The sequence below is a fragment of the Sus scrofa genome, chromosome 9 (assembly GCF_054392235.1).
Source record: "Sus scrofa isolate SSC_HxYL_T2T_F1_AM1 chromosome 9, Sscrofa_HxYL_maternal_Yorkshire_Landrace_v2.0, whole genome shotgun sequence".
Lineage (NCBI taxonomy): Eukaryota > Metazoa > Chordata > Mammalia > Artiodactyla > Suidae > Sus > Sus scrofa.
This window is the reverse complement of record NC_139391.1, coordinates 113149870-113177467: the sequence shown is the minus strand read 5'-3', so window position 1 is coordinate 113177467 and position 27598 is coordinate 113149870. Positions and strand designations below refer to the sequence as shown.

The window sequence follows — 27598 nt, the reverse complement described above, 5'->3', positions numbered from 1 at the left end:
ACATTCTAATAATTATTCTCAAATTGCAGGATGCTTCCAAAGCATCTGGAGGGCTTGTCAAAACACAGATTTCTGGAGTCCAATCCCAGAGTTTATGATTCTGTAAGTTTAGGGTAGGGCCTAGGAACTGGATTTTCTCATAAATTTTCAGGTGATGCTGGTCCAGCGCTTTCCCAGAACCAAGAGAGATGGTTGAGTGGTGCAACTAGTTTACACTGTGCTGTTCACTAGAACTTTCGGTGACCACAACCATGCTCTGTGGTCTCCGATATCTGTAACCACAGGCAGCTGCTGAGAATTTGAAATGTGGTAGTGCCACTGGGACTATGAATTTTTAATCTTCTTTCCTTTTAATGAATTAACTTCAAAGGGCCACCAGTATCTAATGGCTACCATATTGAACAATGCATTTATTTTTTCTATTTTTAAAAGTTTTATTGAAGTGTAATTTACAAGGTTGTGATAATTTATGCTGTACAACAAAGTAATTCAGTTATACATGTACACACACCCATTCTCTTTCAGATCTTTATCCTACATGTATTATCATAGGATATTGGGTAGAGTTCTCTCTGCTATACAGCAGGTCCCTTTTGGCCAAACATTCCATATATCTCAGTGTGCATATGGCAGTCCCAAAGAACAATGCATTTCTTTTTTCGTTTGTTTGTTTTTTAGGGCTGCATTCACAGCATGTGGAAGTTCCCAGGCTAGGGGTCCAATCCGAGCTACAGCTGCCGGCCTATCCATAGCCACAGCAACACAGGATCCAAGACGCCATGTCTGCAACCTACACCACAGTTCCCAGCAACACCAGATCCTTAACCCACTGAGCCACTGAGCAAGGGCAGGGATCGAACCCACAACCTCATGGTTCCTAGTTGGATTCTTTTCCACTGCACAACAGGAACTCCAACAATGCATTTCTAAAAACTGCATCTCCTGATCCCCCCAAACCAGTGCACTTTCCAACAATGGCACTGCCTTTGTTATATCCTACCCCCAGACAAAAGAGAATTTTAAAAATGGCTTGACAGAAAGCCATTTAGGTAAAAAAAAAAAAAGGATTAGAGCTTTCCTGTGAAATTTATGACAAGGAGCCTTGACCTAGGATAAGAATCTATAGGAAAGGCCTGGATATTTACTTCTGAGGGCTGCTGCAGGGAGTCTTAGATGAGGGTTAGGGTTAGGGTTAGGATTAGATAAAGGGATCTTCGCTAAACACAACTGGACCATCTACTTTTGCTCGGCTGCCTCTATTTCTATGGAAATTTTCACATGGTCACCATCTTTGGATTAACTGTGATATAGACACCAGCAGGGACACCTGGAGCTTACTTGGTTGATCAGATTTATTCATTTGCTTTTCTATAATGAGGACCTCAAACTTACAGGAATTCACTGTATTTGACAACAGAGTGGCTTAAACAAAACAAAACAAAACAAAACTTTCTTACCTCGTCTGCCTTTTGACTATAGAAGTACCTTACTTGTTCTGCTGTGAGCAGTCTCTTATCCTCTGCTTCTATGACGAATTGCGTGTTGATAATCTTCAATTAGAGAGCAAGGTCAGATCGAGAGGTGTCGGGGGACCACACAGGTAAAATAAGTCAAGGACACTTGTTTCCTAAGCTTAACAAACCACCCAGATTTGAATGCATTTCTTTTTTTTTTCTTTTTTTTTTTTTTTTGTCTTTTTGCCTTTTCTAGGGCCGCTCCCGCGGCATGTGGAGGTTCCCAGGCTAGGGGTCCAATTGGGGCTGTAGCCACCAGCCTACACCAGAGCCACAGCAACTTGGGATCCGAGCCACAACTGCGACCCACACTACAGCTCACGGCAACACCGGGTCCTTAACCCACTGAGCAAGGCCAGGGATCGAACCCACAACCTCATAGTTCCCATGGTTAACCACTGAGCCACGATGGGAACTCCTTGAATGCATTTCTTGATTGTGCCTCAGCACAATCCACAGAGCACTAGGTTGGAAGAGGCTCGAAACTGTGTCAACAAAGACGGTCCTCTTCATGCCCCTTAATATTTTAAGTTTTCAAGGCTTGAACCAGAGACCCCATCACATGTCTACTATTTGAGCGAATTGCCTCACCATGTAAAAACACCAGCTGAATTCCCAGGAAAGATATAGCTTCCTGAATCATGCGTCAAGACATAAACTTACAAGCATTTAATTGTCTATTTTCAAAATTGTTTTAACTTTTTTTTAAGGCTTTTCTTTGTTAAGTCTTACTCTTATGGCAACAAAAATATCCAAATTATGGGGAAAGATCAAATTTAAGATTTAGCCTTGCTTTCTTTGTCTTAAAATTTTTTAATGACTAATTCAGTGTGCATGTCACTCAGGTATAAAATGGACCATCAATTGTAGTTTAGTCAGTGATAATGCTGTTTTGGTAGAAGAAAGAATGCGTGATGGGAAATTCATCAAGAAATACCCAACTCCTCCTGACAGCTCCCTAGGTGACTTTTCCACTGCACAGGCAACATTCTTTCAAATTGCACTATACTTTTGCTGTTTCAACACAAAATCATTGTTTGCGGGTCAGCAAACCCCAGCCTGCAGTCAAAATCTGGCCCCCTACCCATTTTTGGAAATGAAGTTTATTGGAACACAGCCATGACCATTTGATTTTTTGTTTGTTTTATTTTGGGCCTTGGGTGGCTTGGAGGGCTTTGTTTGTTTTGCCCATTTGTATATCTACTGTCTGTTGTTGTTTTCTTAATATGATGCAGAGTTAAACCACTATGACAGAGTCATATGCCCCACAAACCTAAAAATAGTCAGGGCCTGGCTCTTTACAGGAAAAGTCTGCTGATCCTTGGATTAGAATGCAATTTTGCTCTAAAAATTTTTAATTTTGGCTCAACAGCAAAACAAGTGCTTGCTTAAGTTACCAGTATCTAAAAAGGACCATGCCTTTATGGCAGCATAGAGGAAATAAAGCAGGCTAATGTGAGCTTACAAAAAGTTTGCACTGCTACTAACTAAACACAAAGAAATTTGTTATAATCCAATATAAGAGCTATAATTTTTATCATTTATATTGGTAGAGCAGAGGTATTTACCTAAGGATGTTGAATAGGTCTAGACTAAGACAAAAACATCTTCATAGCCTTTAGAGGTACCTACTGCCAGAAGTTTATTATGTTCTATTTTACTCTAAATCATAGGCTTGTGTCCAAATTGAAAGTGAAGGGATTGTTATTTCATAATTCAGTATTGTTGGGAAATATTACTTACTTTGTCTTTAATTTCTAGAACTTTTCTAGCATTCACAGCATCGGGATTGATAATAACAATACTGTATAGTTCATCTGAGAAAAAAAACAGAATTTCATTTTCTTGGCACAAAGTGTAGATAACGAAAGATGTGGCAATTTTGAAATGGAAACTACTAACAGCCAGTGAATGTCCATCGACAGCTTTGTTCTTTTTATGGCATTGCAGCTTCCAAAGAGTTTCTACGAATCAAAGCACATTTCCTCTATTTGCATGCAGGGGAAACATCCTTGAGAGTTTGTCAATAGGCCAAAAAGCAGAGTATAGGTAGGCAAAAGTTATTTTAATGCAATTCATGTGCATTAGAATCATCCCCTGATCCATCCCGCTCAGTATCACTCGTGACTGGAATTGCAGTGCCAGCAAACATTACAAACGGATGGCTTTACCATTTATGAATTTATCCCCATTTATTTACACATTCTTATAATGAGCTTTTAGTGCAGAAGGGCTCACTGAGCACGCTGTTTGCCTGTGTTCCCGCCAGTCTGAACGCAGCTACTCAGGCAACCCAGTGAAGGCAGGATATTGTCCATTGTAATAAACAAGGAGTGTGGGTCATCAAGGAAGAAATTATTTTCCCAAGTTTTTGGAAGATGATAAAGGATGAAATAAGAGGGAGCTGCTGTCCAGATTACTCAGAGGGGACAGGAGCTGCTGGTTGTGAGTAACCCCTCAAATGCTCCAGGCACAGAGACCAAAGGGGAGGCAAGGGGAGCAAAATAGGTTGCTATACTGAATCCAGTACGGCACCAATCACCACTGATCCTTTCAGTCCCTTATCAATTAACACTGATGTCATTACCAGATTTTTTTGCCACAGGTAATGCTGTAATGGACATCCATGTACACAAATCCCCTCCTGTTAAAGTAAGTTTACTTACCAACATTTTCATAGCCTGTTTCCCCAGCATCTTCTGAATCTGAGTCTACAAGTGCAACTTCATGATACTATGGAAAAGAAATGCAAATAAACCAGTTACATTTTAATACAAAATTGAAAGAGTTTTTAGAAACTTTGGTTCTGATAAATGTTTATAAGGGAGAGAAACTAAAGTGGAAATGGGCCTACATTTATCTAACACTGCTTTTCCCCTAAGCTTTCCACTGAAATAGAATAAGGAATATTGAAATGGTTGGGGTGGGGAGACCATTATAAATAATGCATGTATACTATATGGAAAATGTTTTTTTTTTTAAATACCTTAAAATGTAAGAAGAGCACAAGAGATAAAATAAGAAAGAAGCAAAGATTAACAAGTGAGAAAGGAGTAAATGCACAGTTGTTCTGTTAAAGATTGAAAGGGTATTTATAAGCTTCAAGAACCATTCCTAACCATTGTACTTAGTATATTAGGAGCAGAAAGATGCCTCCTTATTTTTAAAAATGCTTTTCTCAAAACAATAACCAATTTCCTACTATAAAATGCTAGGAAGATGGGGGAATTCTCAATTTCTTGAAAAGCCCTGAAAGTGCTTCTGTGGTTCTGTGAAGTCCCTGAAATATTTATATATTTACATATATACATTTTTTTGACAAGAGAATGCATAACTTCAGCTTCTCAGTGGAACCATGAGGTTTCGGGTTCAATCCCTGGCCTTGCTCAGTGGGTTAAGGATCTGGGGTTGCCGGGAGCTGTGGTGTAGGTCACAGGTGGGGCTCAGATCCGATGTTGCTGTGGCTCTGGCGTAGGCTGGCAGCTGTAGCTCCGATTGACCCCTAGCCTGGGAACCTGCATACACTGCAGGTGTGGATCTAAAAGAAAAAGAAAATCTTTTCATGACAAGAAAAAAAATTATGACATGACAAATGTTAACTAAGTGTAGTAATCATTTCCCAGTATACATATATATCAAATTATTATGTTGTAGACCTTAAACTAATGAATTGTTAGTTGTCAATCATATCTCAAGAAAAGTGGGGAGTAAAAATGTTTCTGTACAGATTACGTGAGAGGATCTTTTTGAAAATCTTTAGCAAACAGTAAGTCCTCAATAATTCCTATTATAATTTTATGTTTAATATAATTAGAAGTGGGAGGAGTGGGGAGAGGGAGGGAGGGAGATAGAAAGGAAGGGCAAACATGCCCTGAAAACAAGAAAACCTGGAAATGTAAAGAGAAATGTCCTTGGATAAGAAAATATCACAATTATAAATGTAAATCCCCCATATTTGTCAGTTTTCTGTCAAAATATTCATTTTTTTCATAATGCTTATAAAGTGCTTGGTACACACTGGCACACAACACAAGCACTTCTCCAGGTTTTCAGCTTTCCTTTTACATTCTATTCAAACTTTTAAATAATCAAATCTATCAAGTGTTTCTTTTTTGCTATCTCTGTTTTATGTTCTACTTCTAAGGCCTTCCTCAACCTATGACAACATAAATGTTTTCCCATATTTTCTTCTTATCTTTTATGCTTTGTTTCTTCATATTCAGATCTTTAATTCATCTGAAATTTTTTATGTATATGAAAAAGTGATGCAACTCTCAAATAGTTAACCCAGTATTTTAAGCCTGTTTTGTGAATTTTTATACTTTCCTGATTTAAACTGACATTTTAAAATATCAACTACTTATACAAACTTGAACCTATACCTTTTCATTATTTCTATTTTTCAATATTTCTGGTTAGTCTCTGTTTTCTAGTTCTTAAGTTCATACTCTCCCTTGGATTTTGTTGTTGTTGTTTGTTTTGTGTGTGTGTGTTTCAAAAACATCAGTTACTCCTATTATGTGCTTATTTTTCAGATCACTTTCCTACATGGCTTACCTTCTTATGCTATTATGTTTTATTTTGTTTTTTTAATTATTATGTTTAAAATATGTTATATTTATTATGTTTATGTTTTTGTTGTGTTTTGTTTTTATTATGTTTTGTTTATGTTGTTATGTTTATGTTTAACATAAACATTTATGTTATGTTTATAATAATGTTTATTATGTTACATTTATATGATTTATTATGTTTTTATATTTTTATTTTGTTATGTTATAACATAATATTAATGACACAATATTAATTAAATTAATAAATTAATAATGACATTATAATAACATAATATTACTGTTAATGTTTCATTTCTTAAACTATTTTTTTCTTATTACACAAGTAATACAATTCATACACATAGGATTTTATTCTAAGTATCCTATTAAAGTTCAGTATTCTTTTTTTCACGTGTCTATCTTAGTCATCTTTCCACGTTAATAAGCATACATCTAGAACATACTAAATAATATTCTACTTTATGAATTTGTACAATTTATTAACTAAATTACAAACATTTTTATGTCACCCATTCACTATTGCTAGGCATTTAGATTGATTCCACATTTTAATAACATAGATGACACTGATGTAGACATCCTTTTCTACATTTCTGTCATTATCTTAAGGAAAATTATTGGAGTGTAATAATTTTCAGAAGAGCTATGCATTTTTAAGGGTTTTGATTCATATTACCAAAATACTTCCCAGAAAAGTTGCATTATTTAGATAGTTATAAAATTGGGGGAAACAACAAAAAAGATGTACTGCATCATTTTTCTAAATAAAATTTAAAAATAAAATTGTCAGTAATCCAAAGTATTACCTGAGGTCGGACCATTTCACCTGCTGCGATTTTTCTCTCCTCATTGATCAGGGTAATAACCTTTTGATTAACAAGTGGTGCATTTGCACCCTTGATTTTTGCAATAATTTTGCCATTCTATAAGGAGAAACAAAAGCAAGAGGGAAACTTTCATTTTCAGAGTAAGTCAAGAATTAACACTTCAGCTGGACCCATCACCCTACCCTGGCCCACACCCCACCAATCGTTTTTTAGCTATTGTAGTTAGCTATTTCAAAATACAGACTAGTGATGGGAAAGTATGTCTCCATTTGGTAAAGTAAACTGCATTCCACCTCCAATTAGTCTGTCTTCTTACAACCAAAGACAAGGCAACCCTGCATTAAATTTTAATGACTCTGTATAGACCTCCCATTACCCTCCCTAATTATTTTTTATACTGTGTCCCTATTGTCTGTCTTTCAACACATATTTGCTAAACAGCTGTTTACTAGCGTTGTACCAGGCATGATGGTGTGGAATAACAGTCCTGGTACCTAATCTAATTAAATTACAAAAAAACAAAAATGAACACAAACACATGTGAAATAACAACCATCATAGGTATCACTGAGAGAGAAAGAGCTGGGAGCATCTGTAAGAATGTGTACTGATCAAGGAGATTAGTAAAGGTACTTATCAATATCAGGAAGTGATACTTGGTTTGAAATGTGAAGGATGGGTAAGAAATAAAAAGGAGAAGAAGAACATTCTAAGCGAAAGGAATAGAGATGCAAGAGTCCCATGGCTGGAAGGGAATACAGCAAATGACCACAGAGAAAGTGAGATGCCTGGTATGAGACAGAGCCCAACAGCTAGGGGGAGCCAGAAGGTGTGAAGGCTTGGTCATGGGAGGATGCAGCCTTTATCCTAAGGGCAGAGGGAAGGAAGCCTTTGGAAGGTTTAAACAGAGGCAGGAATGACGATTGGAGCTGCTGTTTGTAAAGCTCACTTTTCCTACCTTATGGAGAAAAGGTTAGAGGTGGAGCAGAAGAAGCTGTATACCAATCAGAAGCTATTCTAGAGGTTAAGATGGGAGAGAAGGTGGCTCATTTTATGGTAGTGCTTTTGGAGATGGAAAGAATGGAAAGAAGCAGATGAGTGTGAGAGAGACTTGAGTGGTGAAATTGACAGGACCAAGGTCTGGTGTGGATAGTGTGTGATGTTAAAAGTCATTACAATGGCTTTTCTGTTTCTAGCTTGAGAAACTAGACATGTTAAGATGTTCTTCACCAAAGGAGGCAACCCTAGCAGATAACATTTCCAGTGGGGGTAGGAATGGCGGAGGAGTCCAGTGTTGGACCAGTTCATGGTGAAATGCCTTGGGACACCAAAAGGAGAGGTCAAGGCACCGATTGGATACACAAGTCTGGAGCTCAAACTATAGGATTTAGCTGAAAATATAAACTTGAGTTATTGGTATGTAAGAGGTGATGGTTGAAACCGTGTATGGAGGAAGTTTTCTAAGGAGATTATGTAGCATGATGAAGTCAGTCTGCAGGGGATGAATGATGAAAGATGAACCTGCAAAAGGAGAAGGAAAGGAGTAACATCTAAGAAAGCAAAAGGAAAATTAAGTCACAAATGCCAAAAGAAGCAAGAGTTCAAAAAAGAAGGGCATGGTCACCACATTCAGTACATCTGAGCAGCAGATGCCCAAGACCTAAAAGTAATTAGGTATGTTAGCAACAGCAAATATGGTGGAATAATCAGAAAGAAGTCAGGTTGAATGGGTTGAGGGGTTAATAGGATGAGAAGAAATAGAGTAAAAATAAATACAGAAAATCTTCTCAAAAATTCAGCTGTGGCAAAAACCTTCAATCTGCTGCCTACAAGAAACTCATATATAGAGTGAAGACACATATAGATTGAAAGTGAGGGGATGGGAAAAGATACTTCATGCCAATGGACAAGACAAGAAAGAAGGAGTAGCAATACTCATATCAGACAAAACAGACTTTAAAATGAAGGCCATAAAAAAAAAACAAATACAAAACCAGAACTTCAGGCCAAAATCTTCAGTTGGCCCCTGTGGAACATTTACTTCTGCAGAGAGATGGATTTATCTTCTCTCTGGGTCTGTCAATATGAATAAATTTCAAAATGCTCAAAAAAATAAAATAAAATGAAGGCCATAAAGAAAGACAAAGAGGGACACTATTTAATGGTTAAAGGATCCATTCAAGAAGAGGATATTACAATCATCAATATATATATGCCCCTAATATAGGAGCACCCAGATACCTCCAACAAATACTAACAGACAAAAAAGGAGAAAGTGATGGGAATACAATCATAGTAAGAGACTTTGACACCCCACTCTCATCAATGGACAGATCCTCTAGACAGAAAACCAATAAAGCAACAGAGATCCTAAAGGAAACGATAGAAAAGTTAGACTTAATTGACAGTTTCAGGACGTTATATCCAAAAAAATCAGAACATGCATTCTTCTCAAGTGCACATGGAACATTCTCAAGAATTGATCACATATTGGAGCACAAATCTAACCTCAACAAATTTAAGAGTATAGAAATTATTTTAAGTATCCTCTCTGACCACAATGGCATGAAACTAGAAATCAACCACAGGGAAATGAGAAAAAAACCTAGTACATGGAGACTAAACAACATGCTACTAAAAAATCAATGGGTCAGTGAGGAAATCAAGAAGGAAATTAAAAAATACCTCGAAACAAATGATAAGACAAAACCAGTCAAAATCTATGGGACACTGCAAAAGCAGTGCTCAGAGGGAATTTCATAGCAATACAGGCCTTCCTCAAAAAAGAAGAAAAATCTGAAATTGGCAACTTAACCCACCACTTAAATGAATTAGAAAAAGAAGAATAAGAAAAGCCTAAAGTCAGTAGAAGGAAGGAAATGATAAAGATCAAAGAGGAAATCAATAAAATAGGGATTCAAAAAACAATGGAAAAAAATCAATCAAACCAAGAGCTGGTTCTTTGAAAAGGTAAACAAAATTGACAAACCTCTGGCTAGACTCACCAAAAAGAGGAGAGAAAAAGACCCAAATAAACAAAATAAGAAATGAAAAAGGAGTCACAACAGATACTACAGAAATACAAAAAACCATGAAAGAATACTATCAACGATTATATACCAACAAATTTGACAACTTGAAAACTGTCTAGAGACCTACAGCCTGCCAAAACTGAATCAAGATGAAATAGATCAACTGAACAGACCGATCACTAGAAATGAAATTGAATATGTCATAAAAATATTCCCTACAAGTAAAATTCCAGGACCAGATGGCTTCACAGGCAAATTTTACCAAACATTCAAAGAGTAACTTATACCCATCCTCCTTAAACTTTTTTCAAAAGGTTGAAGAAGAAGGAACACTCCCAAAGACATTCTATGATGCCACTGTCACCCTAATTCCAAAACCAAAGATACCACCAAAAAAAAAAAAAAAAAAAAAAAAAAAACTATAGGCCAATATCTTTGATGAACATAGACGCAAAAATTCTCAACAAAATTTTAGCCAATGGAATCCTACAACATATCAAAAAGATCATACACCACAACCAGGTGGGATTCATGCCAGGTTCACAAGGATGGTTCAACATACGCAAATCAATCGACGACATACACCACATTAACAAAAGAAAAGTCAAAAACCACATGATCATCTCAATAGATGCAGAAAAAGCATTTGATAAAGTCCAACATTCTTTCATGATTAAAAACTCTTATCAAAGTGGGTATAGAGGGAACATTTCTGAGAAACCCACAGCAAATATAATACTCAATGGAGAAAAGCTGAAGGCCTTCCCACTAAAATCTGGAACAAGACAAAGATGCCCACTCTCACCATTGTTATTCAATATAGTATTGGAAGTCCTAGCCACACCAATCAGACAAACAAAAGAAATAAAACGCATCCAAATAGGAAGAGAGGAGGTAAAACTGTCACTGTATGCAGATAACATGGTACGATATATAGAAAACCCTAAGAACTCAACCCCAAAACTACTTGAACTGATCAACAAATTCAGCAAAGTAGCAGGATATAAGATTAACATTCAGAAATCAGTCACATTTCTGTACACTACCAATGAAATGTTAGAAAAGGAATACAAAAATACAATACCCTTTAAAAGTGCACCCCAAAAAATCACATACCTGGGTATACACCTGACCAAGGAGGTAAAGGATTTATATGCTGAGAACTATAAAACATTAATCAAGGAAATTAAAGAGGATTCAAAGAAATGGAAAGATATTCCATGCTCCTGGGTTGGAAGAATTAATATTGTAAAAATGGCCATCCTACCCAAAGTAATCTACAGATTCAGAGCAGTCCCTATCAAATTACCCATGATATTTTTCACACAACTAGAACAAACAATACAAAAATTTATATGCAACCACAAAAGACCCAGAATTGCCAAAGCAATCCTGAGGAACAAAAACCAAGCAGGAGGTATAACTCTCCCAGACTTCAGGCAATATTCCAAAGCCACAGTCATCAAGACAGTGTGGTACTGGTACCAAAACAGACAGACAGACCAATGGAACAGAATAGAGAACCGGGAAATAAACCCTGACACCTACGGTCAATTAATCTTTGACAAAGGAGGCAAGAACATAAAATGGGGGGGTGGAGTCTTTTCAGCAAGAATCGCTGGGAAAACTGGAAAACTGCATGTAAATCAATGAAACTGGAACACACCCTCACACCATGCACAAAAATAAACTCAAAATGGCTCAAAGACTTAAATATAAGACAAGACACCATCAAACTCCTGGAAGAGAACATAAGCAAAACATTCTCTGACATCAACCTTACAAATGTTTTCTCAGGTCAGTCTCCCAAAGCAAAAGAAATAAAAGCAAAAATAAACCAATGGAACCTAATCAAACTGACAAGCTTTTGCACAGCAAAGAAAACCAAAAAGAAAACAAGAAGACAACTTACAGAACGGGAGAAAATAGTTTCGAATGATGCAATGGACAAGGCTTAATCTCTAAAATATACAAACAACTTATACAACTCCACAGCAAAAAAGCCAACAACTGAATTGAAAAATAGGCAAAAGACCTGAATAGACATTTTTCCAAGAAAGATGTACAGATGGCCAACAAGCACATGAAAAAAATCCTCAATATCACTGATTATTAGAGAAATGCAAATCAAAACTACCACGAGATACCGCCTCACACGAGTCAGAATGGCCATAATTAATAAGTCCACAAATAACAAATACTGGAAGGGTTGTGGAGAGAAGGGAACCCTCCTGCACTATTGGTGGGACTGTAAGCTGGAACAACCACTATGGAGAACAGCATGGAGGTACCTTAGAAAACTATACATAGGACTACCATGTGACACAGGTATCCCACTCTTGGGCATATATCTGGACAAAACTTTCCTTAAAAAGACACATGCACCCGCATGTTCATTACAGCACTATTCACAATAGCCAAGACATGGAAACAACCCAAATGTCTGTCGACAGACAATTGGATTAGGAAGATGTGGTATATAGACACAATGGAATGCTACTCAGCCATAAAAAAGAACAAGATAATGCCATTTGCAGCAACATGGCTGGAACTAGAGACTCTCATACTGAATGAAGTAAGTCAGAAAGAGAAAGACAAATACCATATGATATCACTTATATCTGGAATCTAATATAAGGCACAAACGAACCTTTCCACAGAAAAGAAAATCATGGACTTGGAGAATAGACTTGTGGTTGCCAAGGGGGAGGGGGAGGGAGTGGGATAAGTTGGGAGTTTGGAGTTAATGGATGTGAACTATTGCTTTTGGAATGGATTAGCAATGAGATCCTGCTGTTTAGCACTGAGAACCATATCTAATCACTTACGACGGATCATCATAATGGGAGAAAAAAAGGATGTAAACATGTATGTGTAACTGGGTCACTATGCTGTACAGTAGAAAAAAATTGTATTGGGGAAATAACAATAAAAAAAAGTTCAGCTGTGAGGTAAAGGAGAGGGGTGAGTGGTAGCTGGAAAGGGGCAGAGTATCTAAAAGGAGTATTTTTTTTTTAGTATTTTTTAATTGGAATGATTTAATCATATTCAAAGACCAGTGAGAAGGATCCAGTTGAGAAAGGTTTAAATGAATCTTGACAGTCTAATTACCATTTCTCACCAAAAGGAATCTTCCAATAAACTCTGTGGGCTTTCTAGGATCCCTTGAAAAAGGCTTTCCTGCTGAAACACTGGAATGAATTTGTTAGCAGCTAAGAATAAGCCGTTGGTGGTTTTGTGGCCACAGATTGAAATTCTTAATGACTAGGAACATGGAGCAATGGGTGATAACATAGTCTGAAGTATGAATGCAGGACTGAGTAGATGAGGTTTATTGGGAAAAAAGTTCATTGGTAGTTAAGAGGTCAAAAATTGAGAGGCCAGGATTCCCACTGTGGCTAAGCAGTAGCAAGCCCAACTAGTATCCATGAGGATTCAGGTTCAATTTCTGGCCTTGCTCAGTGGGTTAAGGATCCCTGAGCTCTGATGTAGTTTGCAGATGTGGCTCGGATCCCACGTTGCTGTGCTGTGGCGTCGGCCAGCAGCTGTAGTGCTGATTCAACCCCTAGCCTGGGAACTTCCATATATCAAGGGTGTGGCCATAAAAAGAAAAAAAACAACAATTGAGAGGCCAGGCCAGGACACTGACGTCCCAGAGTGGTGGCATGATGGCAGGACTTGGACTGGAGAGGAAGATTTTGAGCCACACGCCAAAGTCTTTAGTCATCTACAGAACTGATATAAAAGGCAGCAAATGACAGGAATAAAGTGGGCGAGAAGGAGCCTCAGCCAGATAGGGGGTCTGACAAGCAGGGAAAGGAATGTTATTAAGGTAGTGAGAAGTAAGGGGAACTTCAGTTCTACTCCTGACCTCAAGACATGCAACATGTAGAGCTCCCTGGTGGCTCAGTGGGTTACAGATCCAGCATTGTCACTGCTATAGCTCTGCTCACTGCTATGGCTCGGGCTGGATCCCTGGCCCAGGAACTTCCACATGCCGAGGGAGTGGTCAAAAAAAAAAAAAAAAAAAAAAAGACATGCAATCTGAGAAAATATTCACTATTTTTGAGCAGCAGAGAAAAATCTCCTAAGAAGACATATTTAAGGAAAGTCAAGGAAACAGAACAAAAGCTCAGCATCATGGGTGAAATGCCTGGGATATTTGCCAATTGCATAATTAATTCCAGATGACACTGGGTGAAAGGGTTTGAGAGACAAGGGGAGAAATGGAGAACTAAGTCAGCAAAAGAAAATTCGGAGTGTTAGAAGGTGGAGCATGTATATGGGCTGGGAGAAAGCATGGACGTCTACTCTGGGCGCTGATTGCAGATAAGAGAGGACGGACCAGATGGTGTCTTGGGGAGGTAGGTGTGGATCTGCCCATCAGACCTGACCCAGCAGGGTGATGACCATCCCAGAGCTCCAGACTCTACATGGTGGCCCCCTGCCCAGGCTTTGTTCCTCAGCCCCAGGCTCCTTACAGTTACTGCTATGAAAGCCTCCCCATGGTTCCATGAGCCCACCAAGCCCATTCCACAAACTGCATCTAGGTCAGGGGTCAGCAAACCATGACCCGAGACAGACTGTATTTCTGCAAAGCTGAAAACACAAACACCACGTAGCCGATGATGGAAAACGTTGGCTGAGCCCTCATGTAAATCGTCAGATCTTACACATCCAACTTACAGCAAGATCTATAGTGCAGTGTTTTTATCCATTAATCCAGGCTTCAATTCCCTGAAATAGCTGCAAGACTGTTGTTTAACATAAACAAAAAGCTATATCTATGGAGTTCCCGTTGTAGCTCAGCAGGTTAAGAAGCCAACTAGTATTCTTGAGGAGGTGGGTTTGATCCCAGCCTCGCTCAGTGGGTTAAGGATCCGGCATTGCCGTGAACTGTGGTGTAGGTCGCAGACATGGCTCAGATCTGGTGTAGGCATGGCATGGCTCTGGTGTAGGCTGGCACCTGTATCTCCAATTTGATCCCTAGCCTGAGAACTTCCATATGACATGGGTGTGGCCCTCAAAAAACAAATGAAAAATGTTATATCTGAGGAGTGTTGTTTTTTTTTTTAATAATTATTCGTAATGTCAAAAAATGCCAAAGTTTTCAACAGCAGGGGAACAGTTCAAGCGCTCTCTGGGAAGTCTTTCCTTATTATCTCAATTCTCTAGCTGTGTAGCAGTTACACAGCTAGAGAACTGTGCAGACACACAGCTAGAGATTTGTGTGTCACACAACTTAGCACTTACCTGAATTCTCTTCTTTTATTAATTAATTTATTTATTTTGGGTGCACCTACAGCATGCAGAAGTTCCAGGACCAGGGATGGAACCCAAGCCACAGTAGCCACAATGCCAGATCCCTAACCTGCTGAGCCACCAGGAAACATCTGTATACTCTTCTTTTAGAAAACAGCAGTTACTATGTTTCACTGATTTTTTTTTTTATGGCAATAGCTGCAGCATATGAAAGTTCCCAGGCTAGGGATCTAATTAGAGCTGCACCTGAGGCCTTTGCCGCAGCCACAGCAACACCAGATCTGAGCCACATCTGCAACCTCTGAGGCAGCTGGTGGCAACACCTGATCCTCAATCCACTGAGTGAGGCCAGGGATTGAACCCACATCTTCAAGGACCCTGTGTCAAGTCTTTAACCTGCTGAGCCACAATGGGAGCTCTGGTTTTTCTAATTATTAAAATTGTGTGTTTATCATGGAATATTTGGAAAACATAGAAAAGTATAAGAAGAAAATTTAAATCATGCATCCATAGAAAACTGCTATTAACATTTTGATGAATATACTACCTGTCTTTCTATACTTTTGCAAATACAGAGATAAAAGCAATATATATTACAAAATAGTGGTCATACAAATATTTCCCTGTATTGATACACATGAATATTTATAACCAATTTGTCTTCTGCTGGATATCTAAGAAATTTCCATTTTTTCACTCCTAAAGTAATAATTCATCATACATATCTCTGATTATTTCCCTAGGAAAGGTAAATACTATTTTAATTTCCTTTTCCCTGATCAATTAAATGTGTGGTAGTCTAATCTTCTCAATCCATTATGAGCTTCTAGAGATCAAATTATTCAAATAGTAATAGACAAGAAATTTAAGGCCAAAAGTTCCAGCAATTTTACAAAGGTACATGCTCTTTAGCTGTAAATTGGAATCTGATAACACACTTGAGATGATAAATGTACTTACAACGCTGAAGAGAAAAAGAGGTTCACATTTATCTCTAAATGACTGCAAAGTTACAATACTGTCAGCTTCTGCCTGAAAAAAAATATTTTGTAAAATAATAAAGGACACTATATGCATGTATTTTGATATGCTATATTCAGAAAATGCAGAGATATGTACAATGTTTTATGTTCACTACAACATTTCCTGAGTATGTTATAGTTGTTTTTAGGATCAAATTGCGCTTACTGGCAATTCAGGCCCTGCATCATTTGACCAACTTTTACCTCTCACTGTTCACCTTTATGGACCCGACCTGTGGGGACATGCATCTCCTTGCCGTCTAGGTTATACCACCACCTTCGATTTCCTCGTTACCTGCCCTTTTCCAACCCAGCTCCAGTGCCCTTCTTCCAAGCAGTCCGCCTTGCTCTCTCATGCTGCAAACCATCTCCCCTCCACATAGCACTTCACTGCCCTTTTCTGGGGCACCTCTCATCTATTTCAGTCTTGTACTACTGCTATGTGGACCTAGCTCATGTCCTCTGTAAGAGCTACATGTACAGATAAATGATGTTCCATCCATACTCACCTTTGTACATCATCCCTCCCCTTCATCAGTCACAGGCCAAACAGAAAAAGGAGCTTGCTAAATGCTTCTTGAATAAATCAGTGATCAAATTTCAAAGTCTTTGATTTTAAAGTTTTCTCGCAAAGTTCAAGTTGTCCTCAACTGATTATTGACAACTGCATATTAAATAATAGCATTTTCCTTCATATTAACGTGAACATCCCTTGGGCCAGGTATCAGAATGAGTTGCGTTCGGTAGGGTCTCCTATTAAGAGTGATGTTTTGTAACCTAAGGCGATTGTTTGCAAACTGAGATTTCTAGAGGGTCCTCAACTGTGGCCAAGAATGGTGAGGGGGAAGCCAAGGATGGTAAGCGTCCCTTAACCCTGTGTCAGCCAGAGGGGTTGTGTCACAATCTTGTTGTAACATGTTGAATTCTACATCATTTTCTTTATTTCTTCATTCCTTCATTTATTTCTCTCTTCCTTTCTTTCTCTCTCTTTCTAGAAAATGTAAGTTCTGGAGTTCCCTGGTGGCCTAGATATTAAAGATTTGCCATTGTCACTGCTATGGCCCAGGTTTGATTCCTGGCCTGAGAACTTCCACATGCCTCAGGCATAGCTGAAAAAATTAAAATATAAATAAATATGTACATAAACAAATACATATGTAAATAAATAATAAAGTTCTACGGCCTTGAAAAACGAAAAAGAGTTGAAAGAAAATAATCTATTATATTAAAGGAAAAAATTCAAAGATTATGTTTAAAAGTAATCTAGGTAAAATCATTGCCAGTTTTACATTATAATAAAATATTAACAAAGAATGTGGTGATAATATTACTTTAAAACTATAAAAAATAATATTTAAGGAATAATAAATAATATTTACTGAATTTTTATATGTATAAGCACAATGTTAGTACAAGTTTTCAAGTGTTTAAAAGGCACATAGTAGAAAAAATTTTATACTGACTCTTAAGCTTAAGGTGATTTCAATAAGTAGTCAACCTCGTAGGTGTTTATACTATGAGTTTGTACTCTAAGTTGTAGTCTGTACTCTGTTAGTTCATATCTAGTTTACAAGTTCAGGAAGTTTCCCTTTCCTTGGTTAACTGCAGAAAGACAAATATCCAGCAGAGGGCGCCCCTCTGTCGCTCTCAAGGAAATAATTTGGAGACAATTTTTTTCACCTTTTATGAGGGGGGTCTTAGGAGAAAAATAGCAGCAATCTATGTGATTGCGCTATTGTTGGATATGCCCAGAAGAGAAACCATTCAGAGTGCACAAATATTTTTATTGTTAAATCCAATGGATGCTAGCTTTATGAACACATTTTGGAAGTGTTTTGGAAAGACTTTACTAGCACTTCCTAGTGGGATAGACACAGTGATGGAGCTGACTCATTGTGAGGTAGATTGAGGAATTCTGGCTGGCTGAGGTACCGCTGAGAGGACAAGATCAGAAGACTCTGAGTGGGAGGCGGTGCTCTTAACACCTGTATCCTCACATAGCTCTGAGCTGTGCTGAAATGGGATCCCAACAAACCGGGTGAGTTCATCCTTCTGCACCCACTCCTCAGCCTCCCCTGCCTTGTCCAAGTCACACACACACTCCAGGTTTGTGCCGACTCAGGCTCCGTAAACAAGGAGGGATTTATGACTCCAGACCACCTGGGAGCACAGCATCAAGTTACACCGTCCTCTCTCCTTGTTTCCAAGCCCCAGTTCCCTTCCAGGTAGCCTGGCGGGTGAGCAAGGGGTCTGCCTTGTTGTCAGTCTCTCCCCATTGACTCAATTTCCTTTCAGATACAGGAGTCTCCTCAGAGCCCCTAGACCATGAACTTGTGCCCTGTACCACTTCCAGAAAAACTGCCGGGATTCACAAGAATTTTCTGATCCTTGATTCTCCATGATCTATTTGCCTGCTGTTAGATCCATCTCATCTTGTCTTATGACTTCTCAGACCAACCCCATCTACCGCATATGGCAATCCCCCTGAGGCCTCTTTCTCTATCCTCTGAAATTACCTTTCCTCTCTGTCAAGGACCACATCTAGGATGACTAGTCCAGCTCTACTCAGGTCATTCTGACTATTCAGAGTGCAGCAGGTTGTTAAGGAATACTGCCCTTGAAAAAATTATGGGGCCCTTATTTCCGAAGACAAAGTCAACCTCTGGACGAACAGATCAAATGACTGTGTAACTACGTGCTCTCTCCTTTTAACTTTTCTTTCTTTGTTCTTTATGGGTTCTGTAGATTTTTTTTCTTTGCAACCCCCAATCTTTGAGAGGAAAAGATAGGAAGAAGTGACTTTGTAAGCTTAAGATTACTTATTTGTAAACTGAAACCGAGTCCTATAAACAATGTGACTGCAGAAGGGGATGACGGACAGTCAAACACAAGCTGAGGTCAGTAAGCAAATTGATCCCAAGGTCTGGGTGGGACGGTGTGGACCCATGACAACATGCAATGGGTGGGAGTTTCAGGTTGCCTTCAGGGATTATGAGTTTTAGGGAGAAGAGATAGAGATATATGAGTTATCTGCTTCTATTTCTTAGGTCTAGCTGGTCTGGATATGTTTCTGTCCAGTAGAAATGGAATGCGAGTTACATATATATACTTTTAAATTCTTTGGTATCTACATTTAAAAACTAAATGAAACAGGTGAAAGTAATCTAATAGTATATTTTACTTAATCCACTATATCCAAAAATGATCATTTTAACATGAAGTCAATGAAATATTTCACATTCCTTCATACTAAGTCTTCAAAATCTAGTGTATATTTTACATTTAGAGTACATCACACTTTGTGGGCTAACTTTTAATCATAAATAATTAATCTTGGGAGTTCCCGTCATAGCGCAGTGGTTAATGAATCCGACTAGGAACCATGAGGTTGTGGGTTCGATCCCTGGCCATGCTCAGTGAGTTAAGGATCTGGCGTTGCTGTGAGCTGTGGTGTGGGTCACAGATGCAGCTCAGATCCCTCATTGCTGTGGCTCTGGCGTAGGCTGGCAGCTACAGCTCCAATTAGACCCCTAGCCTGGGAACCTCCATATGCCGTGGGAGTGACCCAAGAAACGGCAAAAAGACAAAAAAAAATTAATCTCTAATTAGCTTTCATAAAGTTCACAGTCAAAGATGTAGATTCACATATCCAATTGTCCCAAACAACTTAAAAGTTTTACGGTTAACTAGAGTATCTGGTTTTTAATCAATGTACTTTAATTAAAATTAAAAATTCCATTCCTCAATTACACTAGCCACATTGCAAGGGCTCAGAAGACACTTTGCTTAGTTGCTATCATATTAGACAACAAAACTCTAAGCAGTTAATAATTTGATGTGGATAAACTGAATAATCAACACAGTGAGTTCAGCTGTAACATTTTAATCCATTGTCACATTTGGGAGGCAAATAAGGGAGGGGAAATCACTACCATTTTTAAATTATTAACTGGGTAAATGCCCAGATTCCTACTCAGTGCTATCCAGTAAATGGCATTTGCAGCCCGTAGTCTGAACACACATCATACAATCAGGTGAAAAGAAACAGGGCAATAGACAGATACCCATTTTTGTGTTTTTCTAATATTCATGACCACGGTATATAACCTCAGAATTATAGGAATGGGATAAAAATCACATTTGTTCTCAGATCCAGTAGAATTAAATATATAGTAAAGCTGCCAAGTAAACACTGTCCATTTTGAAGAGTTGACAGATTGTTTAAATTAAGACAATCCTTAAAGCGACAAGAAAATAATAGTTTAACGGAAATGAAATCCTTACTACAGCAAAATGTAGCATTTCATCTTCATTCAGCTCATTTTTCAATTTTCTGAATAAAGTTTGCATGGCTTTGCAAGGTCCACACCAGGCTTGGTACACATCAATCACTGGAAGAAATGACAGTATTTGTGAAAGAACGGAGTCAATGCATTTAGAAGAGTAGCTTATCCCATTCCTGGGGGCAGGGGCAGGATAAAGACAGAGCAGGTCTTTACTCTGAAAAGTGAGGAGTGGTGCTTGGTATTGGGGTGTCATGAGGTGCCATGGGCCCACCTCCGGATGTTGAAAAACTGGGGAGCCCCAGTACCTGTCAGGCCTTTGTTCTGCAACATCTCATCCCACAGGCTTTGATTATCGATGACTGCCTGCAAAAAGGGAAGCTCTGTAAAAGGTCTCAAATGCCAAGGCACCAGGCAAGAATTGTTGGAACATCATGCCCACCTGTAACTGAAGTTCTCGCTTTTTGCCTGCCATTTATCCACCATCACATGAAAGAGGGAAGAAAAATAGAAAACATTTAAAAGGAAAGGTGCATACTGTTCTTCTCTTTATTCCTACAGGCAGAATTTTATGTACTGCAGAAATTTTTCTTCAGCAGTCTTGGATTATGACGCGTCCCTTTTCTGGAGAGAAAGCCAGGGTCTCTGAAGAACCCTTCAGGCTGGGCTCTGTGCTATATGCTTGCACCCATGCTGTCTCTTCCAATAATTCTGAAGCAAAAGAAGACATAAAAGAAGACAATTCACATATTTAGAAAACAAACTATTGCTTACCTATAGGGAGAGTGAGAGGGGCAAGATAAGAGTGGGGGAAGGGGAGGTACAAACTAACGGGTATAAGACAGGCTCAAAGATATATTGTACAACACGGGGAATATAGCCAATATTTTGTATTAACTGTAAATGGAAAGCGACCTTTAAAATTATTAGCAATGAGAGCCTGCTGTGTAGCACTGAGAACTATGTCTAGCCACTTATGATGGAGCATGATAATGGCAGAAAAAAGAATGTATACATGTATGTGTAACTGGGTCACCATGCTGTACAGTAGGAAAAAAAAAGTTGTATTGGGGAAATAGCAATAAAAATTTTTTTAATTCTATAAAAAAATTTTTAAAAATTTAAAAAGATGTTCTGCAAGATGAGCAACCAGTTGTGTGTTTTTACAAAACTAAGGCCAGCTCAGTCCTTCACTCTAGATTTCCCAGAAGTGAATCCCTAATAAAGCATTAGCCTCTAAAAAAAAATTTTTTTTTAAAATATGAACCTTTAGGAGTCACAGCTTCTTAAACTGTGTTTAGTTTGTTTTCCTTAAGTATTATGCATGGTTCTGTTTCTGTGTGCATGTTTGTTAATCGCCATGAACATGGTCATGGATCTTCCTTGGGTCCCTCTCCGGGAGATTTAAGTTTTAGAACAAGGCCACTAGTGGGTTCTGGAGAGCAACATAAACTTTCTGCAAGTAGTAAATCCGTGAGGCCCCTGAAGTCCTATTCATTGGTGTTAGGGATGTTAAGACGTGGGTCTGACTGCGTGTGTGACAGCGGACCTAGCGGACCCCCAGCAAGACTACAACCAGCAAGGGCAGCGGGATTCTCAGACAAGCCTTATTTATGCAAAATAGATCCTCCTACAGTTGCTGACTGGGACCTTTCAAGACCAGAAACTCACAGCCCGGGAGGATGTAAATCAGCTCTCTTACGGAGCCCTGTATTTTTGTGGGGCGAATTCAATCAAGTCCAAGTTCCCCGGACGCAGAGCAACCCCAAGGCGGGGGTGGGGCGAGCTCCCGGGGCCCTTCAGCCCCCGCTGGTTCCGCAGAAGGAAGAAAGGATGCCAGGATGGCCGGGAAGCCCAAGGTCGCCAACGTTACCTGCCACCAGTCTGGCTGGTGCGAGCACCTGTCCTGCCGGCCCGAGGACCACGAGCCCAGCGCGCAGACCTGGTCAGCGGTTACAGAGCAGTTGGCCCCAAAGTTCGTATACCCCTTGCTGCCTCTTCCGGAGTTGCCCTGGCATCTCCCCTCTGCCTCCAAGGTGCGCCTGCTCAGTGCAGATTCCATCACCCATCCTGGGCTTGACGCTGCCACCGCTTCTGCTTCCGAAGGTGTCTTGTATGAAACCTGTGCGCCTCGGCTTGGATCAGAGGGCTCTCCAGATTCTCCTGCGCCTACCTCTGTTCTTCTTTTTAAAAAAAATCACAAATCATTTTAGACTTACAAGAAAGTGGCAAAAGTAGTACACAGAGTTCCTATACACACTCCGCTTAGCTTGTCATCTTTCATAACCATAGAATAATTATGGAAACCAGTAAGCTCATGTTGATACAGTATTAACTACACTGTAGACCTCATACAAATCTCTTCCACCTTCCCAAGAATGTCCTTTTTCTGGTCCAGGATTCAATCCTGAGGCGCACATTGCATTTGGTTGTCCTCTCCTTGGTCTTCTCCAATCTGGGACAGTTCCTCTGGACCTTTGTAAAACTGTGTGTGTGTGTGTGTGTGTTTTATTATGTTGTTCATAGAATTTATATTAGGAAATTTTTAATGTAACTTTTAAAAAACAAACTCTCCTTTTCATGTCGTAAGAATTCTAGCCTTTTCACTTCACATCTTTTTTAGCTTGCTGTCTTCTCTTTTTCTTAAGATACAAGTCTAGCCAATGCATTTGGTCAGCTGATTATCCTTCACAGTGATGTGTGAGTGTGTATGTGACTTTTTCTGTGCGCTCATGTTTAGCAGAAATCGCTTGTCATTTTTAAAGATTTATTGAAGTACAGGAAATTTACAATGTTGTGATAATTTCTGCTGTACAACAGAGTGATTCAGTTATATGCATTCACACATCCATTCTTTTTCAGGTTCTTTTCCCATATAGGTTTTCACAGAATATTGAGTCGATTTCCCTGTGCTATACAGCAGGACCCTGTTGACCACTCATTCCAGAGACAGTAGTGTGCATATACCATTCCTAAACCCCCAATCAATCCCTCCCCCCAACCTGTCCCCTTTGGTAACCATGAGTTTGTTTTCAAAGTCTGTGGGTCTTTTTCTGTTTTATAAAAATGTTCATTTGTATTATTTTTAAGTTTCCACATATAAGTGCTATCATATGATGTTTGTCTTTCTCTGTCTGACTTAGTATGATCATCTCTAAGTCCATCCATGTTGCTGCAAATGGCAATATTTCATTCCTTTTTTTTTTTTTTTTTTTTTTTTGGCTCAGTAGTATTAGCAGGAATTGCTTTTAGTACGAGCCCCGGTGACAGGGCTGTGGATGCTAGCTGCACAGTGCTGTTGCATGTGACTTTGCCCAGCCCCATCAATATTTAGAGTACCAGACAGATTGTATGTTAATTTCTCCACTTAAATTTCCTATTTCCCGTAGCTGAAAATCCTGATCCATATCTATGACTGGCACAGTTCTGGGACCTGAATTTCTCATCAATGACTTTTTATCCACATAGAATTCCTATGGATGGCAAGCATCCTCACTCCTACCATTAAATCAGTTGGAGGGAAAATGTGTATAGTCCCTTTTCAGAAATGGGACAGCCTATCTTTATGTCCAGCAGTTGCAGCTAACAAAGAATCCTGAACTCTCAACTTTTTATAGTGTAGATAAACCTGTTGAGGCGTGTTCTCCATTGTAGTATGCCAATGAATACTTTCTAGTCCAGTCGTGCTTACCGCTATGACTTCAATTTCCTGTTTTGCTTCTCTGCCCTAGATATTTCTTTCTCTTAGTTTGCAACTAAATTGAAAATTGTTGAAATAAAAGAAACCGAGTTATTTTGTTTAGTATTTTCACATGTTTAGACCTGAACTGTACATCTTTCTGCACCAGCTCAGACAACCACACTGGCTGGATATTAACCTGCTGACTTTTCATCCCAGCCTCCCCTGTGTTTATTGCCTTCCCTATGACTTTATGATGCTTACTTTTGCTTAAAAATCAAACTTCCCTCGAGGATTCTCGAGGCTAGTGGATAATTTTTAGAGATGGTTCTTCTTCCTTAGCTCCTACCTTTCCAGTGGCCTAACTTACTTTCCTCATTGCCCTTTGATGAGTTCTTTCGCATCTCTTCTCCTCAGAGTGGGACCTGTTCTATGTTGATAGGTAGGGTGAGTGGCTGACTTGGCCTGGGAATTGTTTTGTGCCCACTTTTTAGGGGTGAATTCTCTAGTAATACCTGGAGTACAAGTTGTATGTATAACTTCCAGTTTAATTTTCTGTTTTTAAAAAGTTTCCTGGGTCACTCTGTTCATCTGATGTAGCATATTTCTCATGAAATTTTTTTGGTCGTGCCCATGGCATGTGGAAGTTCGCAGGCCAGGGACTGAACCCATGCCACAGCAGTGACTCAAAAAATACAATGACAATGCCGGATCCTTAAGCCATTGCACCACAAAGAAACTCCTTACAGACTTGTAAAATTTTTTTATCAAAGTATAATTGTTTTACAATGCTGTGCCAATTTCTGCTGTATGGCAAAGTGACCCAGTCATACATATATATACATTCCTTTTTTCATATTATCTTCCATCGTGGTCTATCCCAAGGGATTGGAGACAGTTCCCTGTGCTATACAGTAGGATCTTGTTGTTTATCCATCCTAAATGTAATGGTTTTTGCATCTACTAACCCCAAACTTCCAGTCCATCCCACTCCCTCCCACCTCCCCCTTGGCAACCACAAGCCTGTTCTCTCTGTCTGAGTCTCTTTCTCTTTTGTAGATAGGTTCATTTGTGCCATATTTTAGATTCCACATTGAAGAGATATCATATGATATTTATCTTCTCTTTCTGATTTCACTTAGTATGAGAATTTCTAGTTGCATCCATGTTGCTGCAAATGGCCTTATTTTGTTGTTTTTATGGCTGAGTGTTATTCCATTGTATACATATACCACATCTTCTTTATCTATTCCTCTGTCAATGGCCCTTTAGGTTGCTTCCATGTCTTGGCTATCGTGAATAGTTCTGCAGTGAACATTGGGGTGCATGTATCTTCTTGAATTGCAGTTTTGTTTGGATATACAGCCAGGAGTGGGATTGTTAGATCATACAGTAGTTTTATATTTAGTTTTCTGAGGAGATATTGGAGTCTTAAGAAAAGGTTAGTAACTAGACTAGGATTGCAACTGTTATGTGACAGAGTTAGGATGCTTCCTATAATTATACTATTTTTAAATGTATGGCTAAATGATCTATAAAGTTGAATATTATTTCTATAATGTAAAATAATTTATTATTTTTCTGTGTTATAGACTCATTTATTTATCATAAATTTTTCCCTGTCAAGGTTTTCCACTTGGAAAACTTAACTCACAACTTGTAGTAACTGATAAAAAGAATGTCAATGAAGTTTTTGAGCTGATACTTCCAAAATAAATGTTTTTCATATACACTTAATTTTTATATGCTAAATAAGAGTAATTAATTACTCGCTCTACTTTCCACAAAAGATTGGAGGCAAGAGTAGAGGTAAGGTGGAGCAGGGCACAGACCATAGCGTGAGGCAGTTGGGAAGCAAGGGAGAATGGTGACTTCATGGAGGAGAAAACAGGATGTGCTAAGTCAGAGAGGATGAAAGAGTATGACACATAGAAGGAACCGTGAAGGCAATGCCCCACCTGAAATGGAGGAGCTGTGTGAGGTCACCAAGAGTCTGGAAAGGCCATCTGTGTGGCTGGACACAGGAAGTCCCATAAGCAACACAGTAGTGCTTTTGGGCCTTACGTGAAAACAGCATGAAGCTTCTCAGAAGTTTAAAGCAGGAGGGTTTACAATAGATGATTAACATAAAAAGGTTTCAATTCTAGGAAAACCACTGAGACATCAGCACAGCAATTGAAGCCAATGTGGTGGGGGAGGCCTACTGTAGCAACCCCGCAGAGCAGGCTAAAGACCTAAATGAAAGCAGAAAGCAGAGGTTCAGAGCACAAGAGACAGACCTGTGAAATACTTGAGGGTTAGTATCAATGGCACTTGAGGAGTGACTCTTTGTAGGGGTGAGCAAGTGGGAGAAATTATAGAAAACTCCGAAGTTTCAAGTTTGGGTTGAGTGAATGATGCTTTTCACATGAATGAGGCATGTAAAAGAAGGCTCAGCTCTATAGAAGGGAGATGGGAGATGGTGAGTTCAGAGTTTTTAGGATGACCAGATGGAAAGAGAAGACTCATTACCACTACTGAGAGGTAAATCCAGTGTTAAGATCAACAGAATAAGTGAACCCCCAGGAAACAAGTAACTGGGCAAAGCCCTTCTGCACAAGAGCGGTAGGTTTGCACAGCACATTCAGGAACACCCTTGCTCGGTGGGACCAGCTATTTATGAATAAATAAATCTTATTATGCTAAAGCTTTTTGTAGCTAATCTGTACTCCTCCTCCTGCCCCCACCCAAAACACATATTTTCTACAAAATCCCCATGAAATAATATTAAATAGTGGTGGTCTTTTTGACCTTAGGGAAGTTTCTTAGCCTCATTTTAGTCTTTGCCAGAGCTAATAATAGAGCCTATTTAATGACTTCTGTGTGGATTCAATGATTTAAAATATATAAAGTGCTTAGAACACTCTCCAGCTTATGGTGAGCATTAAATAATTGTTATCTATAGTCACGCAAAGATAGAACTCTAAAATATTTTGATTAGCAGTCCTGTGGGGAAGTCCAGTCTACCTAAAACTTGCAAATGTATCTTCTTACAAAGATTTCTATCACCATTAAGTAAGAAATGAATGGATACAGAGGAGAAAGAATGCTGGGAGATAGGAGCAGGGCTGTGAAAGGGAGAAAAATTAGACGTGACTCAAGTGTTTTCAGATCATAGATGCTGATATCCTTTTATACTGATGATCAATAAAGAATAAAACAGAAATTGCTTACAGCATCTGTATGTAGGTCATCTTAGCACCATGACATCATCTGAGACAAATTGCTCTGCCCACAGAATAAGAAAGAAGTTCATGAATATCTATAGCATGTTGTTATATATTCCTGTGATTCTGGCCAATGTGGAGTAATAGTGACCATATTTAACATACTACCTGGAACAATTAAACTGACAAAATACATGTA

The 27598-nt window shown here is 38.9% G+C and overlaps 1 protein-coding gene across 3 annotated transcripts in view; it reads right to left on the bottom strand.

The window, feature by feature from the left end:
• The window catches only part of NME8 (NME/NM23 family member 8), a 36224-nt gene extending 13683 nt beyond the window's left edge, over nt 1-22541 (bottom strand). Inside the window, exons 1-9 of one of the 3 annotated variants that reach the window (XM_021063577.2) lie at nt 22186-22541; nt 20957-21225; nt 20823-20880; nt 20516-20622; nt 16170-16241; nt 6895-7011; nt 4181-4247; nt 3258-3331; nt 1458-1550 (exon numbers count right to left, since the gene is read on the bottom strand). In XM_021063577.2, coding sequence (XP_020919236.1) covers nt 1458-1550; nt 3258-3331; nt 4181-4247; nt 6895-7011; nt 16170-16241; nt 20516-20622; nt 20823-20880; nt 20957-20989 — 621 coding nt within the window. In that variant the 5' untranslated portion in view covers nt 20990-21225; nt 22186-22541. Of the gene's footprint in view, nt 1-1457; nt 1551-3257; nt 3332-4180; nt 4248-6894; nt 7012-16169; nt 16242-20515; nt 20881-20956; nt 21226-22185 lie in introns of those variants that run through there. The other 2 variants (XM_084977507.1, XM_084977506.1) reach the window with 2 other exon arrangements.
• Nucleotides 22542-27598: the final 5057 nt, after the last annotated feature.